The sequence below is a fragment of the Triplophysa rosa genome, linkage group LG12 (genome assembly GCF_024868665.1).
Source record: "Triplophysa rosa linkage group LG12, Trosa_1v2, whole genome shotgun sequence".
Classification (NCBI taxonomy): Eukaryota; Metazoa; Chordata; class Actinopteri; order Cypriniformes; family Nemacheilidae; genus Triplophysa; species Triplophysa rosa.
In genome coordinates this window covers 14,767,951-14,788,570 of record NC_079901.1, presented here as the reverse complement: position 1 = coordinate 14,788,570, position 20,620 = coordinate 14,767,951, and the positions used below count along the sequence as shown (strand labels likewise).

At 38.7% G+C, this 20,620-nt stretch overlaps 1 protein-coding gene across 1 annotated transcript in view; it reads left to right on the top strand.

Annotated features, from left to right (window-relative positions):
* fkbp16 (FKBP prolyl isomerase 16) overlaps positions 1–15,411 on the top strand; it is a 40,642-nt gene extending 25,231 nt beyond the window's left edge. Inside the window, exons 4-8 of the mRNA XM_057348050.1 lie at positions 10,564–10,781; positions 12,430–12,608; positions 12,836–12,913; positions 14,873–15,013; positions 15,135–15,411. Of these exons, the coding sequence (XP_057204033.1) occupies positions 10,564–10,781; positions 12,430–12,608; positions 12,836–12,913; positions 14,873–15,013; positions 15,135–15,221 (703 nt within the window). The 3' untranslated portion in view covers positions 15,222–15,411. The remainder of the gene's footprint in view (positions 1–10,563; positions 10,782–12,429; positions 12,609–12,835; positions 12,914–14,872; positions 15,014–15,134) is intronic.
* Positions 15,412–20,620: the final 5,209 nt, after the last annotated feature.

The window sequence follows — 20,620 nt, the reverse complement described above, 5'->3', positions numbered from 1 at the left end:
TGCTGTCCTTCTGATAACTCGTATCTCTATAAAAAAATTTTTTTTACCATAAATCATTATTATGAGTCACCTTTTATGTTTGTCACTGTTTTGCAAATATCTAAAAAGTATTAAAAAAGTGCTTGTCAACTTTGACAACACAGTACTGAATCATTTAAAAAGTACAGTGTTATTTTCCATTCCCTGAAAAACACAGAATTTGGACAGTCAGAGATTCGGAAGAACAGCGACTGTTGATACTACAATATCTCGTCCACTCTGGTAAATTTCATTTTATTGCTGTTTTATATATTCACAACATGGACACATTTCCTCAATGTCATCATAATTTTGCACATTGTTAGGCCTGTAATGTGGATGGTTAATATTAATTTAAACGTTTCAATGTTTGATTTTAAAAACAATTTTCCTGTATCCTTTAACAAGAAAGATGCTGTGTTTGTACTAGTTATACCATGATAAGTTGCCACCGTTGATGCCTGAAGAAAACCCTTGGTCTCAAAGCAAAACCAGTTAAAACCCATGGGACTATTAGACTTAGAGGCAAAACTAAAGTTTTATGGGTGAGCTTTGTTGCGAGTTAGGGTGAGGAAAGTTCCAGCTTCTCCTGTCGCTTTAGGTTCCTCTGTGCTCAAATCAGCCCCTGAGGACCAATCAGCCCTGAGGGTTTATACATGGGTTCTTTCCAACACCCTGCCTTCCTGCCACCTACATTTCTCCAGTTTCAACTCCCTGGGGCTTCATCAAATACTCACATTTCCCATTAAATGCTGACTGGAAAACAGATATGTGCAATGGATCATGGGAATTATGCAATATCTGATTTATCAGCTGGAAGCTTTTTGCAGATTAACTCTGATCTGAGAACACTGAAGCACTGGGACTATGCAAAATCACACTTTTGAAACATTCAGATGTGCTGCAATAGCTGGTGCAAAAAATGCAGACGGGCGATTCATGCTTTCATTGCATTTCATGATCTTTAACCTTTGTGGTCATTTTTTACTGGAATAGTTTTGTTGTTCTCTGTTCTGAAACGGTTATCTTATCTGACCCACATTACATTACACACGTAAAATGCATTCTTTCTGTATTATTATTAATAGTGTAACTAAGTAAAGAACAGAAATCAATTTTACAACCATGTTAGCAGTATTCCAAAAGCATTTCTAAGTATACTCATTTCTGTGTGTCTAAGAACTTGTCAATGCATGTGATACCCACCGCTTTTTTGAAAGCTGTATATGTCATAAAAGACAGCTCGCAGATGGAATCACCAATCTGCTTTAATCGAAAAATGACTCAAGTCTCCATAAAGCAAATGTATTACCTCTTTCACCAGCATATCATGACTCATCAGTCAGGTGGGTGGGCTGTCACCTCATTTAAAGAGCTTCAAGACATTAAACACCTATACTGGGAAACAAATTTGCATCATCACAATACTTTTATTAATTTCGCTGTTGATTCGAGCCCATGATCAAAGTGACATCATCCAGTCCTCCAAACTTTAATGAGCATAGCGGAAGCCCAGATCCTGCCATGTTTCTAAAAGGGATACTGGGACTACACAATGCAAGCTTATTACTCACAATATAAAAGGCTTTTTACATCTACGTGTAAGACATGCTTTTAAATGCGCCAGGGGAGCACTTCGGGAAAAGATTACAGATCACGTCATCTTGATGATGACAAAATGCCATAATATAAAAGCATTCTTTGTTAGTTTGTTCTCAGCATAAAGCATTATGTGACATTGAAAGTCCGGAAAGGGATGCGGGTAAATTCTTCTTTTCGTTTAAGCATTTGATCAATAAGTTTTATAGCTGTATATAATGAAAGTTAATACCGTAACTAGGAATCATTTTTCAATGTGTCTTTAAGATAGAACATGACCTGTCACAGACTCACGGACAAGTGTTATGTTGTGACAAGTTTGGCAAGTCGCAACACAGAAATAATTGATCAACTTGGTTATAGGAAACTTACAGTATAGGAAAGGAAAAACAATGTATGGGTTTCAAACAGAAGAGTCTATTTAAGTAAAACGATGAGGGAGGGGGAAACACATTTGAAGAAAAAATAAGAAAACGATTTAATTTGTAATAAAAATTACATTTGTGATAAACTAGTTTTACATATTTATAATTTGTGCTATGATGTTCTGTCTTTGTACAGCAGATTAAAGAAGTTTTTGTTGTTACCTATAGTGGGCCAGTCACAAAACAACAAAGGTCATGGTTACAGGCAATATACGTACAATGAAAATACACACACACTTCCACACAAAGGAATGACAACAGTCATTGACAAAGAGAAAAAAATGCATGGCAAACGGCTTCATGTCAGTGTCAAATTCAGGCTTCTCCATTCACTGCGTAGCAGTGGTGTAAAGAGTACCTGAAAACCATACTTAAGTAAAAGTACAGATACCTTGCAGCGAAAACTACTCCATTACAAGTTCACCAATTCAAAAATGACTTCAGTAAAAGTCTTAGAGTATCTGATCTTAACAGTACTTGAGTATTTTACTCGTACTGAATGTAGGCTCAAAGCAGCACTAGTCTTCAACATTTAAGAGACATGTCAGTGAAAAACAAGAAACAGTTGATTCATGAAGAGAGCAATCACATTTATTTTCTTAAATCAAAATAAGACTGAAAACCTAAAAATTGCAACAAATCATGGTCGACACCATAGCCTACGTCTATTACAAACACTCAAGTCTCATTTAAGCTCAAGTGCTCATAATAAACCAAACTCTTTCAAAAGGTTTCTTCAATATAACGGATAAATAAAATAATGTTAAGTCAAATTAAAAAGTCAAAGCCTTTTTGAACTGGACATGCTGGTTTTGGCCTCATCATCAGCTGCTGTCATGTCCTCATTTCACAAATAAACCGCCAGCGATTGACATTGATAACCCTATCCTAACCCTAATTGATAATGCACTCGTATTCACATAAAGAAGCCATGTTGACAAGTTTTAGTAAGTAAGAGCAAACCCCACAAGATATAGTACCTTCAATGCCCTGTAAATGGTAATATTAATTCTTCTGTATAAAAAATAAACTGCTGCAAAAGAATGATGGGTACCAGGTGAAATGTATTGTGTAATTGCATTATTCATTACAAATGTAGTGGAGTAAAGAGTACATATACTTGTTCAAAAATGTAGTTAAGTAGAGAGTAAAAGTTGCTAATATCTTTAATACTCAGTACAACTACAAAATATCCAAAAATATACTTAAGTACAGTAACTAATTACATTTATTCCAATACTTTACACCACTGCTGCGTAGATGTTTTCTTCTTATATAACAGAGCAGATCAGGGCTAGTTGTCACAATGTCTCACTTGGACAGTCCAATGACACAAAAAAGTCATCTTTAGAAGGTCAGTATATAATGGTTTAAATAAAAATTGATTTCACTTCAATATTTGCTGGTTTGCTCTTTTGTACATCATCTTTTTACATTTTTACTGTTTATTTGTTTTGTGTATCATAAATATTTTACAGTTCATATTTTGCTAATATAAAAAAGACAGGTTCCATTGTGACAGCTTACCCCGTATGGTGACAGTATGCCCTGCTGCTGTGCCCATTATCTCAAAAGGTCAACTTGTGCTATCTAAATGAGATTTATCTTTTTTCCAGGGCAATAATAACGGAAATATTCAGTAGCCGATACTTTAAAGGTCCAGTGTATGAAATTTAGCGGCACCCAGCGGTGAGGTTGCTAATTGCAACGGCTCACTCCACTCCTCTCTTTCGAAGCACTATGGTGGCTGACATAGAACTAAGATGTCATCATGTTTTTGCTAATATATTTAACATATTAACAAAAAAAACATATTTACAAAACGCGCTCTGTAGAGCAGTTTAGCGATATTGTAGAACCAACATGGCGAATACCATGTAAGGGGACATGTGGTGTAAGTAACTAGAAATAGCTCATTCTAAGGTAATAAAAACATAACGCTTTATCATGTAATGGGTTTATACACCTCTAAAGACATAGTTATGTATATTATATTGCATTTCTGTCAATAGATCCTCCAAGAAATTACACACTGGACCTTTAAGATATGCGCCCAAACAAAAAATGCAGACCTGCCAACCTGTATGCATTTTGCCTGCTAAGCAAAATTTTCCTTTTTTTACTTTTTTTGAGGTCATTTTTACCTCAAAGTACGCTGCTACGATTTGTCTACGCAAAAAACTAGTGACGCCTCTGCCGTGAGCAGTAAGCTACTCAAAACAAGCCACATAAAAAAAATATGTCCAATCATAGCACCGGGTTCATCCACCAAATAGAAAGCGGGGATGATTGACAAGTCGTATGGCCTATCAATAACAAGAATCTGCAAATCGACGGAACCACAAAATCCTGCGTGATCCCCTTCCACCCGCACTTTCTGACGAATTTTTAACCAAAGACTCAAGACGTCTGACCCCTTAGGTAAATGGGGTGGGGTGGATGTGTATAGTTGAAATATTGAATTAGCTTAATCCTATAAAGTCGACGATCTCGCGGGCTCCTTTCATAACGTGCGCTTGACCGCAAGATGCGCAAACATTACTTCTGATTTGTAAATGAGCTGCGCATCATTTATAAATGAGCGAAAAGTTACCATGATTTTACCATGTACCATAGGCGCCGATTCCGCTGGTGGATTCTCATACTCAATAACGTGCACTTATATCTCTGTACATCCAGTTTTGGTCACATAAAAACGGGCACATCCATTAAATCACCAGTTCAGTTTACTCCGCGTGTGGCATCGTCCTTCTGCCTGAAAAAGTTACAGAAGACCTGGCCCCCGAATTACGATGATCACCATCTCCATCACCGGACCCCTTCACCACTCTAGAGCCCTTCACAGACCCCCTTTCGGACCTGGACTATGACATCCCCTCCCAGCTGCTGCAGCTCTGCCAGGACGGCATGTCTCTGGAGAGTTATGCAGAGGATTTTTTCTAGACATGCAGACAGAGTTGGAGCGACCCTGAAATTAACCATTTATTTCTGTCTGGACTGGATGATGAGCTACTCGCTCTCATTATGCTTCCTGACGCGGATGAATACCCCCTGGAGGATTTTATGAACTGAGTCCTCCAGGCAGTGGGGTGTGAATTCTGCGTCGGGGAAAGTGACGAGAGCGAGTACAGTTGTCATCTGGTCCCAGCCATAAATGGTGGGGTTGCTTTGGCTCACCCAGGATGCGCGCCTCAATCCTCCGCAACCCAGCTCTCTGAACCCCACGGATCCCACCCCAAACCAGAGACCAGCCAGCCACCACCTCACAGCACGGTGCGCTTGCCGGACTTCACAGCTGACGGAGAGCCTGAGCCTACAGCGACTGAGCCTGCGTTCACCCTGGAGCCTGAGCCCCAAGACGCGTTTGGACTAATGATATTGACTTTTGGCTGCTCCCTTCCGCGCTGGTCCCTCCCAGCGCTTCCACATCCCCGCTAGTCCAGCCCAGCGCTTCCACATCCCCGCTAGTCCAGCCCAACGCTTCCACATCCCCGCTGGTCCCGCCCAGCGCTTCTACGTTTCTGCTGGTACCACCCAGCCCTCCCTCAGCAGCCAACTCTCCTTCCCCAGGCCCCAGGAAGCTCCCGCCCTCCCTCCCTCTACCTTCGTCAGCCAGTATGTCAGCCCTGGGCCTGTTGGCACCTGGAAATCCATTAGCTCACCCTCAGCACACCAGCGCCATTGGGTTCGGATGAGCGTCAGGATCTCCAGCCGCCAACTACCCCTGAAATGGGGTATTCCATGTCTCTGCCCTCAGCCTTCGAGATCCAGACTCCACCTAGTTCCTCCAACCCAGCGGTTACACCTCAGCTCCTGCCTCCTCGTCTTCCCTGTGGCCCGTCATCCCACGGACTCCACCAGGCTCCCTCGTCCCTCCAGCTCTGCCTTGGTCAGTTGTCGACCATCCGCCACCTTGGGGCTTCTATCCTCTGGCTACGCCTCGTCTCTCATCCCCTTCGGCTTTGTCAGGCTTCTCCTTCCCTTTAGCTCCATCCTCAGTCGCTCTGGCTCCGCTGCGGTCTGCCGTGTCCACGCCTTTGCCTCGGTCGCATGAGCCATCGGCTTCGCCTCTGCTTTTTGGACCTCTCCACCTGCGCGGCTCCACCCTGGACTCCTCCCTCGTCATCTCCGTTGCTTGTCCCAAGTGTGTCGTCTGTCAGCTCTCCACCATGGCTCCAGTGCACTGCAGTGTCTTTGTTAGAAGAATGAAGAAATTAAAGACAGTTTTTGAGCAGTGTTAACTATAAAATACTGTCTTAAAGGGATAGTTAACTCAAAAATGTTAATTCTTTCATACTTTACACAACAACCTCATTTTGTTCCAAACCTTTGAGAGTTTCTTTATTGTGTGGAACACAAAATAAGTTATTTTGAAGAGTGTTTCTTACCAAACAGTGGCTGGACCCCACTGGCTTCCATTGTATTTTTTCCATGTGAGGGGAAACTTCTTCACACAAGAAAGAAAATCATAAAGGTTAGGAACAATATGAGGGTGAGTAAACGATGACAGAATCATTTGTGGGTGAACTATCACCAGCTGTTTAACAGGAATAGCATAAAGGTGTGTTTCTGCAGACCTGCTAAACTTTGGAGAATACAGTAAAAAACTGTGTTCTGTCCCTTTGGCTAATGGTACTCAAAAAAAGAATTCCAAGGTTGGCAGGTCTGAAAATTACTTTTAAAAATAAACCAACCCTAGGTATTCTTTACTGAAGTAGAACGTGTGACAGTTATCCCTGATCTTCTCTATACGCAACAACAGTGATGAAAATACTTATTGTCTCAAAGAAGCATCAAAGGAACAGGAACAAATAAATCTGAATAAAAAAAGCACAATGTCACAGTGGCTCTGGATAAGCAGAAGTGCTTGATTGTGGTCTCAGTTATTGGTGTTAAACTACTGCAGAAATCGGATATAGTGCATCTCTTTCTCACTCAGTGACCATGCACTCCCTGTGCTATCCTAAAGTGCTCTTCCAGTCTGGTGCCACATTACATAACAATTCTACTTTGACCTCTTGAGAAATAAGGGGACGTGAACACTTTGACCAGATCTGATTAGTCAGCACATTATTATACTGTATGCACTGCTTCATTCTGGCTCTGTGCTGTTTACCTTTGACCTAACTGAAAGATCTATTTACAGTGGCTTATGTCTGTTCTGCATGGTCACACAAGGCTATTCTGTCATGCATTTGAATGTGAGCATTGTTTTTTCTGTATTAGCTACTGTACGGACAGAGTCAAAAGGGAAGCTAATCATAGCCTGAAGTGTTGTGTCGTTTATATTCAGTGGGAAAAAATGATATCAAACACAAGAGCTTTTACAGAAGAATTATCAAGAGTGCTGAATAAAAACAAACCAACCAGAACACCAGCTGGCCAATATATGTGAGTGTATAATGTATTATGTCTTCATTAGATGTTTGTGTTAGATGGCAAACAAAAACACATCAAAAAACCAACTGAGATTTAATAATCATTAACATGCACATGACCAAATGTACATACAAAACCCCATATGTGCTGTTTTAACATTTAAAGTGATAGTTCACGAAAAAATGCAAATTTGTCATCATTTACTCACCTGCTTGACTTTCTTCCTTCCGCAGAACACAAAGGAAGATATTTTGAAGAATTTTGTTAACCGGCACCCACTTGCATCTGTGTCCATATAAAAGAAGTGAATGGGTGCCTGCGCTGCTCGGTTATCAACTTTCTAATTCTATCTTATTTTGTGTTCTGCCGAAAAAGAAAAGTCAAACAGGTTTGGAATGCCAAGAGGGTGAAGGGAAGATAACCAAATTTTCATTTTTGGGTGAACTATCCCTTTAATTTCAAAACCAATGTCATTAATAGGAAGTTGATAATTTATAAAAGGATAGTTCACCCAAAAATAAAAAAATCTGGCATCATTCACTCTTAAGTCATTCAAAACCTGTATAATTCGTCTGTGGAACACACTAAATGATGTCTTTTTCTCAAAAAATGACTTTTGTGTCCATACAATGGAAGTCAATGGGGGTCAATGCTGTTTGCCAACGTTCTTCAAAATATCTTCTTTTGTGTTCTGCATCAGAAAGAAAGTCATACATGTTTGGAATGACATGGGGGTGAGTAAATGATGACAGAGTTTTTATGTTTTTGGTGGAGTATCCCCAGCTTCCACTCCTTTAGAAAGGCTTTCTACTTGATGCGGGACGTCAGTATGCCATTATTTGTCAAGATAAGTACATAAAGTAACCTGAAATTTCATTTTTTTAAATATAGAGGCAAAAGGATATGGACTTAAGCTTAAAAATGTGCTCTTGTACTGGTCCCAGGAAACATTCATCCTGATAAAATCTATGCGTTAAATGCTTTGCACTGTAAGTCGGTTACTTTGCATATAAGCATTGGTCAAATGCATCAATGCAAATGTAAAATGCTGTAAAACTGGCCTTGCAGCTGATACACTGGATCTCTGAAACATACAAGCACATACGTATCATATACGCGCAAAATCTAACTTTGGCGTACGTATTACACGATAATGCAACAGCGTGTTATTTATATGCAATTCATGAGACCGGGTTGGAGATGGACAAACTCTGTTAGACGAGTGCATTCATATATTTCTTCATAATGTGTGTTCCCTGGAACTGAACCCAAAACCTTGGCATTACATGTGCCATTCTCCACCAACCGAAGTACAGGAACAGTGACACAGAAATGTGTCAATACACAGTTGAAATATGCATGAGGTGGCGCAGAACAGAGCTATCACTTTACACTCAGCTTCTCACGCCAGTGACAATGTAGGTTCAGTAACTGGATCTAATTTCACACTGAGGGGAAGGAAGTGGGCTGATAAAAGTGTTATTGTTCTAATCTGCTTGAATATCAAGCCTAAATCATGTATGTGTGAACAGAGTTTTCTACAACACGGAATAGGTTTGGAGACAGCTGTCGAGGAGCGTTTCAAATATTTACCTAACATCTTTCCCTCTCTCCTTCTTTCCGACCAAAAAACAATTGAGTGAGTGATTACCTGATTAAATGGACCCTGAACAACATAATGGCAAGAATCCAGAGACTAGCACACATGCACACAGATTGAATGATCCAACACACACACATAGTTCAGTAATAAGTGACAGTAATAAGGGTAAGATAAGGTTGTGTGGGAAAGGTGGTCTGTTCCGTAGACCTCTGGGATTTACTTGTGCTGTAGCACTATTCAGCTCCTAAAACATTTCTGTCAGTCCTACTGTAACAAGCTGGCGATCTCAGATGGCCCATGGCAGTAACCGTGTGATGCTACTGCTTTGCAAGCGGAGAAGAGATGAAATCAATGTGTCTTACATATCAATCATTATCATTCCCACATGTGACTGGGAAATTGGTTTTGAAGTGAATATATCCCAAAAGCTGTTTTGTAAAGGTGGCTTCGGATAATAAATATTGACAGATGTATTGATTCTCTAAGGAATGATCTATCAAGCAGTCAAATGTAAAAAAGAGGAATGCTGTTTGTTATGGAGAGAATTAGGGTGGTATTTACCGTTGCTGTTCATTTTATGGCCAATGATGATCTTGGATCAGACAAGTGGCTTTTTAAGTGTTTTAGAAAATGATGTGCATGAGTGACTGTGTGTGTGTGTGTGTGTGTGTCATCACAGCTTGGGAAAAGTGAAGTTTTGTGTGTGATGTGATTTTGAGAGTTTGTACAGTGTCTTCACTCTTTGGAAAATAGCAATGCTCAAAAATATCGGAAATCGCTTTTAGTCCACTTTGTTTTCACATTTGTCCAAAGAAAAGCAATCATTTCTACCTGTCCTAAGGCCACTGAGAGGGTCCCGTTTGCCCTTCTGACACAAGCCACATCACACCAGAGCATGTGGTCTTCTTCGAAAGCCATTTCCAGCAAAGTGAGAGCATCACGCACACCCTCTCCAGAGAGCAGGCAGCCAGTGTTTTAAAACAGCAGCACTCAAACAATAACAACCGCAATACCACAAGCACAAAAATAGCAGAGACTTATTTAAAAAGACTTCAAATAAATGGAGACGAAAAAGAGCTGTGACAAACTGCCAAGGTCTCCACAATTGCCTAACACTTACGTAAAACTGCAGTACAGGACAAATACAGTCAGAATTCGCAGAAGCCAGCAAAGACCATAGCGCTAGAAAGTGTACATGATAGTGACAAACAGAAATTAATCTGATGCTGCATTGCCGTTTGTGTGTGTGCGTGCGTGCGTGTACATATTTATCTATCATTGTGGAGACTTAATGTCCCTGTAAGGATATTAAAAGTCGGATCCACCGATATTGTGAGTGATGGATATTGATTATTAAACATATCAAATGATGCTTATTTAGAAATGTAAAATGCAAAAAGGTTTCTGTGAGGGTTAGGTTTTGTATAAGGGTTAGGGGATAAAATATGAAGTTTCTACAGTATAAAAGTCATTATGTCTATGAAAAGTCCCCACAACGTATAAAACAAACCTGTGTTTGCGTGTGTGTTTTATTGTCAGGGAGCCTGATATACCAGCATGGGCTCCTATCCTGTATCAGTTGCAACTCCTGGACTTCAGAGACAAGCCCGACCCTCTTTCCCTGCCCATCCCTGACCGGATCCGCATCGCCAACCAGAAACGAGAGCGTGGCAACTTCTATTTCCAAAGGGAAGAATACAGCATGGCGGCACACGCTTACTGTATGGCTTTGGATGTACTAATGACACGCACATATGGTAATCATACTCATGTGCTCACGCTCACATGCATGATAGGTTTTTCATGACAGGTTTATGAGTGACAACAAAGCAAAAATCTGTTTAAAACATAAAAAACTGTTTTATCATGTGGATGAATATAAAAAGTCACGCCTGTACACATATTCATGTATCTAAACAGGGACATGCTACATCTAATCTTTTAATTTTATATAAAATGTATAAATACCCACACTACAGTCATTTTAACAGCCTTATCATATCTAATGAAACATTCAATCAATGGTGAAAGAGACTAACTGCGACCCTTTATAGACTTCAATTCAACCTGGCCTCTGCCAGCAGCTCAGCTCATCCATTTGATCAGTAATCAGTTCATCGGAACGGCCAGTCATGTCTGCGAGCTGTGGCCACCCGGAGTAACGCTCTTTATAAACCCTAAGCTAATCAAAGGAAATAAATCTACATGTTATTTCCAGCTCCTTAATCATGTTAATTGCTGGAAAGTCTGGCCCATCTTGAGAGGCACATTTGACAGTAATGAGACAGTAAAGTGCATAGCGCCGGTTTGGATTAGACACCGATAATGACCACATATACAGAAGTGATCTTCACATCGCCACAGTCTCCACTGACCACTCAAGCGTCACATATTAGACTGTCCTTCACTTTCCTCTGAATGTTTTTCTACATTTAAAAATCATATATAAATGTTCCATTAGCTGAGACGTCATTTTCTAAATTATATTTTGTGTAAGCAGACAGAGACATGACTTTATATAAGTGTATAATTGACAATGCCCAAGTCACTCTATAGTATATCTAGATGTTCAATGATACGTATAGAATGTTGTGTTGGCAACATTAAACATTCCCTTTTTTTTGGAGAATAAATGTTAGGGCACTGTATTCACTATTGACATAATAGTGAGTAATTTCCCTGGACTACATTATATTATCTATACTTTCTAGTATGACATGCAATACAAGGGCATTTATAATGAACATTTCTCTTACCTCGTCCACCATCTTGGGTTTCACCACAGGATTGCAAGATTGCCTTAGAATTTGGCAACAACCACGTATCTTTAGGAGAGCATATGAACAAACACACCTTAAAGGTATAGTTCCACCAACAATTAAAATCAATTAAAAGTCATTTATTTACATGCGTGTCATTTCAAACCTGTGGAAAACATAATAAGATATTTTGAGAAATGTCTCATTGGTTTTATGTCCATACAATCAAGTCAATATAGTTGAAAAAAATGTTGTTGTTGTTGTTTTTTGTTCTGTTGAACTCAAAATGAGATATTTTGAAGAATTTCGCAAAGCAAACAGCCCTGGGGCACTTTTGACTACCATTGTAATTATTCTTACCATGGTAGTGATGATGTCCAAGAACTGAAAATTGCTATCATTCTTCCAAATATCTTTTGTGTTCCACAGAACAAAGAAATTTATACAGATTTGGAACAACTTGAGGGTGAGTAAATGATGACAGAATTTTCATTTTTGGGTGAACTGTCCCTTTAAATGCATCTGCTAGAGGTTAATTTTGACTTATTCTGAGTACACGAACATATATGCTTCCAAAAAGACATGAATGAAGCCACGAAACTTTGAGTTCATAGTTCGTGTTATGACATTCTTTCTCTTCTTACAGAGGGTCAAAACTGTGTGGGAGAGGAAGAAGAGGAGGTCAATGACTACCGGGTAAAATGTCTGAATAACTTGGCGGCAGCACAGCTTAAGCTCGGACACTTCGAGGAGGCGCTGCACACCAGTCAAGATGTTCTGTTCCTTGATCCCCACAATGTTAAAGCACTCTTTAGGAAAGGGAAGGTAAGAATGATTACTACCCTATTCCACAAGATATGTGTTTTGTGTCCGGCTCATATTTTTTGTTTACCAGGTCTTGATTCATTTATAAACATTAATGCCATGTATAGTTTCCATCAATGTGTTAATTAACAGAGTGGTTTTCTTTATATTGTGTTTCAATTGTCAAGTAAAGGTATCAATTGTCAGTTGGAAATGTTAAACCTTTCTGATGATAAAATTGTTTGCAGCTTTTATCAGATAAGGGCGAGTATGAGGAGGCCATGGAGACCCTGAAGAAAGCTTTGAAACTGGAGCCGTCCACTAAGGTGAGACACGTAACCATATCTCCTGACCTCATCTACAATTAACATGAACTAGCAACTGAAAATCCCTTCAGCAGCTTTTAACAGATCAACTCAAGGTCTCATCAATGTGAAAGTACCTGGCTGACTGAACTGGAACTGAGCGACTTCTTCTAACTTTCAACAGTGCCATTGTCGAAGTCAATGCCAAGTCACTGGTTAGAAGTGTTTGTATTAATGCATGAAAAGTGCACGTATTGTAATCTTTACAACGCTATCGATTACGCTTTCAACGTTCATTAGTTCAAGCACTTTCCAAAATGCTTTTAAAAGACTGAATTAGGGTTCAGTTCAGGTTTGTGGATCAATTTAGCCTGCTTTAGCCATTTAAAAACTTTCCATTCAGTAATTGCAGCAATTCATGCCTGTACTTTCTTCATAAGTCTTCATGAACGTTTGGTTGTAGAGCCATGAAAAAATGCTGTTTTAGTGCTGTGCAAAAGTCAACTGAGGTTTCCCGACAGGTTTGTTCGAGGTTTGTTTATAGCACAAAGTTGCACATCAGAATTCTGTGCTGAGAAATTCCACAGAAGACTAACTAATGCACTGTTCCAAGATCAGTTTGGACAGTCAATATGGTTTATTTACAATGCATGAAAAGGTCACGAAAACAACATTTGTTTCTATTGTTAAAACTGTAGGGAATAAAACAGCTTTGTGCTGTTACAATTGACAAAACCAAAACCTGTTCAGTCATGCCTCGGTGAATAGTCAGTCTGCCAAATCCTCAGAACAGCCAGTAAGATTAGAGCTGTCTGGAGCCACTGCATGGCCACATCTTCCTACAGTAAACCAGCACTGAACTCTATACACATTGCAACTGTGACAGAGGAGAAGTAATAAACAGAACAATCAGCCTCATTCATGAAAGTGGAGAATATAACCCATTCTGCTTTCAAAGTCTAAATCTGATCTAAGTTTTATTGCAAAGTTGCACAATATGCACCAGCATTTACCTCCAGAAAGCCTGTAAAACACTAAAATGTTTCTTTTTAATGCTTTGATCTGGGCCTTATGAGCGATTTTGTGAGTGCCCTCAGCTCTCCTCACACCCTGTTTTGACCCAGAGCACTCATGGTTCAGAGTGAGCCGTGTCTAGACAAAACTAAAATATCTGCTGTTGCTATAATGACACCCCCGTCTGGATGGCAGAGCAGACAAAAAACATCCCTTAAGAAAGGACTCGTTGCAAAATTCTTATTAGGATCATAGAGCCAGGAAAGGCATTGGATGGAAACGTGGCATACTGTACTATTATATCAATTGGTGTCTCTTATCATCTAATGGGTTTTAATAGTAATTGGAAGAAGTGTATAAAAGGCTAAGCTGATAAAACTACGCGGTACACTGTATTCTAAAATACTCTGACCCATCTCAAATGGTTAAATCATCATCAGGTTTTAAAGTATGCCAAGGATGCCGTAAACGTGTAATAAAGGGACTTCACAAATATGGAACCAGTCAGAACTTTATTACAAATATTATCCATTCTAAATCTAGATAAAGCAATTGCGTAATCTTCAAGGATATAACAATCAGGTGTTTATTTTATGAATAAGTGTTAAAAACAGAATGTGATGTTATAAACACCTCACTCTCTTACAAACAATACTCAGCTTACGCTATTAAAGAATTACTAAAAAAGCTCTTTATAACTTGAACTTATAGCCATGAACAAACAAGCGAGTGTTGCTTTTAGAAACTCGACTGCCAAGAAGTATTGTTTTGTATGCTGTTACCCAATCATGACCTGCCTGAAATGAAGCTTGCAGATAGAGACATGTCACCATCTGCTGGGCATTGCACACATCTGCTGAACCACATACAGTATACTTTGACTGAATAATATAGATTTAAAGCAAGATGAAAACAAGGGTTTATATATATGCTGTAATATTAATCATTTCATCCTGTTTTTAATAGGCCATTCACGCTGAGCTGTCAAAATTGGTAAAAATACAGGCTGGAGGAAATGAGGTCCTGAACTGGGAAGCTAAACCAGCTGAATTACTTGGGGAAAACATAGCCCCCTTTCTGACACCTCCTCCCAAAAAGAAGCCCACTGTAAGTGACTGGCTACCACCTAGTGAGAAGAGCATAAGTGATGGAAAATTCCTTTCAAAATGTGCCAGTGCTGGATTCCAAGTGCCTTCATCTTTTGATCTTATGTCTCCTACTCTTTCAGGGAATTTCTTGGAAGTTTCTGCTTGGAGCTCTGGTGGTGGCCTTGGGCAGTTTAGTCACATCTGTGGTCCTGACTGCACGGAACTAACTATTTCAACCTACTTGCAAATTAACTACGAGTCGCACAAACAAACATTCCACTGAACTGCAAAGAGATGGAGAAGAAAAATCCACGGAACTTTTCAAAGGGCAGCTGCATGAGCTACTTATCTACTGTTGGCAGACTGATGCAAAGCATTAAAAAAAGTTTATTTAAAATGTTAACAATAAAACACAAGTATTAATAAAAAAATTGGTGTTTTGCTTTTTATAGCATCACAAAGGCCAGACTGAACCTTTTTGACTTCAAGGCAATAACAATAAACAAAATTGTCCACAACATATGAAGGCCCCCACTCACACTTTCCACCAATAAAATATTTTAAATATTATTTAACTAAATAACCAAACAGTAGAAATAACTCATTTTTTGTTGTTGTTGTTTTAGCCTATTTAAATAAGTACAATTTTTACTTGAACTCATCTTGGCTTGAATGTTGTTGATGTCCCTAGTGGGGCCCCAGCTGCCTGGTTGAGAAACACTGGCACCGGTAAATGTAATGCCATTATTTAAAATCAGTAAAATTATAAATTACAAAAAATAGCAAAAAACAACATTCATTAAAATGCATCAATATCTTCTAAATAAAAGGAACACTTCTGATTTTATATTTAGAAAAAAAGTGGTTGCTTATACAATCTAGCACATTTATTTTCCCCTTTTCAGCTGTCAGTTTTCATGTTTAATCATTATTTTAATTTCTCTATTGCTGTTAATCGATAAGACATCATCACGCCCACTGTTTGACACTTCTGATGTAAATGATCACACATTTCCCTGCAGTTAGGCCTGCCCTCAGTGAAGTTGAACTGCTTCCGTTCTGTAGCTTCTAACCCTCACAATTACTCTGCTTCCACTCCAGGGTTCAGTTTCCTGGGCACAGACACGAGCTCTCCAACTCCCCCACACTCTTGTAAACAGACTAAATCTTATGGAGTCAAAGTAGGGTCACATATATTTGCACAAAAAAAGGTTTGCAAAATAAAAATTTAGCAAAAAAAAATACAACTGCAAACCAAACTAATGAATCGCGAAATAAAACTTGGGTATTGAGAGGGAAAAAATAAGTTTTGCAAACAAAAAGAAAGTTTTGCAAAAAAATAAGTACTGAGAGATAAAATATTTTATTTCCAAAGAAAACCTTTAGCAGCAATGATTTTGCAACATGTTTTCCTTTGCAGTACCTACTAATTCATTTGCACCGCCCCTTTAATTCTGCGTTTCAGCCACCAGTGCTTTTGCGACTCGGTTTTTCCTTTGCGCTTGGCTTTGTGGCACTGGTTTGACGTGGGGGCGGAGTCAACGGATTGAGGCATGTATAACGGGTCTGGGCATGCCTTCCTCGTTACTCAACTCAACTTTATTTATATAGCGCTTTTACAATTTTCATTGTTACAAAGCAGCTGTACATGAGACACATTGACTACAAGCAAAACAATCAAAGTTGTACCTGCAAAAACAAGAAAAGGTTGAAAACACAGAAGACAGACACACCCACACACAAAACACTCCACACACACAACACGCACACGCACCAACACACACAGACACACACACACAGATGCGCACGCACACACACACACACAACACACACACACACACACAACACACACACACACACACACACACACAAGTACGCACACACACACACGCTCAGTGAGAGCACACATTTAGGATAAAGGAGAGAGAAGCACAGGTCAAATATAACAGATAATAAATTTCTATTTGCAATATTAATTAAGTAAAATTTTAAAATTCTAAAGCAGCCCCCCCGGTCAGGCAGATATGCAGTATGCATATAACATATGCATACTGCAGTATAAAAACAGTATGCAAACGGTGGCGAGGAACCCAAAACTCTAATCGAGAAAAAAAACCTCAGGAGAACCCAGGCCCAACCAGGGGATTCCAGTTCCCCTCTGGCAAAAGCTGCTGCCTCTGCACAAGCTCCAGAGAACTTGCACAACAAGGCTAAATAAAATAAATAAACTTAATAATAAAATAAATTATAGTTTAAGATTATCATTAATAATCTAATAGCATTTGAAGTTTTGTGGTGAAGACATGTCAAGTTACGTCATCAGTGTGAGTCACAGTAGACAACAGTGCAACGGATCGATCGTCATGGCAGAGGAGAGGATGCAGATCTCCAGTATGTCTAGGTGATTGTTTTTACAATTAAACCTGTGTTTGTTTCTGTTTGTTAACTAAAATGTATATTAACACGTTTGCTCAAGTTAAAGAACTTCGAGATCAATAAATGCGGTGTTTTTTTTAAGCAGTATGAATGGCTGCTACATGTATTATACAGGCCAACGGGCGTGGTAGCAATCTGCCAAAAACGAAATGGTTATTACACTTTCACTGTATAAAATTCTATATATATTTACCTGTTGTATTAGCATAGTTGTAGTACATATACCATGGTTAAACTATGGCTCCTGCAGTAAAACCATGGTAAATGGGTCGTATAACTTCACTCACTAGACTTATAAAATATGACTTGCTTTAACTTGCTGATTCTCTGTACTCAAGGCACATCCTTGCCCTTGGTTTGCATGTTTATATTAACTGTGTTATTTGCTCTTTACTCGGTGTCTCATATGCAGATGCCTCTGTTCAGACACAAGACACTTTACATAGCTTAGATATTACAGTAAGTATCTTTATGGTTAGAAAGGTTCCATGATTTGTGTAAACATGTTAACGCTCATATAAGGAGTTAATAATTCTGTTGTTTTTCCTTTGTTTTGGCTCTGGAAGAAATGCAATGAAACATCCAAGGCTCAACTCACACGATCATTCTGTTTGAACATTTACATACACTGGATTCTTAATATACTGTATAATGTTACCTGATTGAGCATAAGTGAATGTTTGTATCTTTTGTAATAGTTGTGTATAAGTTTCTTAAAGTTCTCTATTATTGCCTCTGTCCTGCCCAAACCAGCTGATTTTGACGTGTTATTCGGTATGATAAATACTGCTCTATCACTAGCATTGTATCTTAACAACAGCCTACAAGACAAGTAATGTTAACCGTCTTTAAAATAGACTTGAATCAAGCCTTGTTGTTATATAGACATTATCAAAAGATCCTCTGGTTTCCACTCAGGAAGAGTTTATGTTTGCAACAGTCCACGCACAGTATTTGCAGTGTTGGGCAAGTTACTCTGAAAAAGTAATTAATTACTAGTTACTAATTACATATTCAATAGTGTAATTAGATTACTGTACAAATTACTCTCTCCAAAAAGTATTTAATGACTTATTACTTTCTATATCCTACATCAACCTTGATTGATTAAGTGATTCAAGGATAGACATGAAACGGCTCTTTTAATTCAGTCATAAATAATATAAAACTACATAAAGTACTCTTATTAACTGACCAAAGTATTACAAATGTGAGAATTATACATTAAAGCACAGATTTTAAAGTTAGACTTTGAATTTTGATGTCAATTCCACTATTGCACGCACATATAACACAAAGTATTTAGTTTAAATTAAATTACAGAAAAAATAAGAGTAATCCCTTACTTTACTTTTTCAAGGTAAAAGTCATTAAATTACAGTAACTAATTACTTGGAAACTACACCCAACACTGAGTATTTGTATGTCAGTGTGTTCTTGCGGTGAATTACTTTTTAAAGTTCATAATTTCCTTCACATTTGATGTAATTTACACTGCAGAAAACGATGTCACCAGATTATCAAAAATTGTTGTGTTACTCTGATGCACAACCACGCTATCATTTAAAGAATTATATAAGCAAGCACTGGTAAATAATACTTCAAAGTTATTTGTTGTGTCTCATGCGGCGTTGCACAAACCGGTCGGCGTATGACATCAAAATACCTTTATTAGATTCTTTGGCACCCAATCAGAATCGTTACCCTCGGTACCGAAAATTCTCGCGATGGTGTGGATTATTCTAGAGGAAGGTTGGTGGGGATGAAAGATAGCGGCCCTTTGGGTGAGCCAATCCGAAAGATGGCCAAAACTGATAAAAAATGACCAGAATTGTGACGTTTAGCCGTTGGCAGATGCTCATAAACGCTCTCTTGTCGAACTCCTGCGGGTTTGACTGACTCCAATATTGACTTGAAGATATTGAAGTTTCACATAAGAATATTACCATAGTTTGGACAATAGAAATCTTACTATATTTAGAATATTAAAAAGTTTTTTTTTTTCAGGTTTGTACTATATGTTGATATTACGGTGCTGTACACCCGGTAATGTTACACCCCCCAGTCGAACGAATTAAAACAACGACGATTTAAAATACTTCAGCTGTCCCACTGTACTGTGTCATATAAACTATATGCACATTTATAATTAATGAAAATGTCTGCTGTGAATTCACATGGCATGCTCGCCTCGACCACCCGTCCCGCTATGCGTTGTACCGCACAGCATTTTCACCCCTTGTCCCACACGTCGCATATTGACAAAATGTCCCGCATTTTCATCAGTTTGTTGGTTTTTAGTGGTCACATTAAGAAACACGTTCTTTAACCTGAAACATGTTTATTTAACTACAGCGCTGTGCAGGGGCGGACTGGCCATCTGACGTAACAGGCAATTTCCCGGTGGGCCGCTAACGTATGGGGCCGGAACAGAGGCGTTGGCTGCTTGGACAGACGTATTATAAATGCGAATGCACGCAACGTGTGTCATCTGAAAATATTATTTTGCATTTGATTATATCTGTATCTGAACACCATTAAGCCTAAAAACCTAAAGCAATGTTTAATGTCTTCTGTTATTATGTGCTAGCTTGTCTTTTTTTTGTTTTGTTCATTTGTTTTTATTTACTGACTACATGCGGTGTAAAACAGCTGTGGCGACCCCTGATAACATGAGCAACTCGAAAGAGATAGTTCTTTACTGACTGTTTACTTGTCTTTAATAACATGTCTTTTTAATAACATGTCTTTTAATGTTCATTTACTTTACTGAACAACTGAATAAAGTGTAGCCAAAAGTTCAGTGTTTTTTGACATTTGCATGAGAAATGGTTTGCTGGCCATTTAGAAGTTACAGTTTCCAGTAGTTATTGGGCAGACAAAGACTTTCAGATTTATAATTCAGAATATTGATAAATAGTTAATTTTGACTAAATTAATTATTTTAGTACCCATAAAATTAGGTTCTTACATTTTCTTAAGATTTTTCAATTAAATACTGGGTATAAAACAATGCATTTGTTGTCACTGCTTTTCCTGCATGGAGCTATCCAGTCACTTTAAAGATCATTGACATTTGGGCCTATGAAACTTAAAAAGCTCAAGTGTCACAACAAAGCCTGGTTTGCTGAAGGCATACGAGTTTAGGTTGTTCCAATTGTATCCATCACTTGTTTCCAGACCTCTTAAA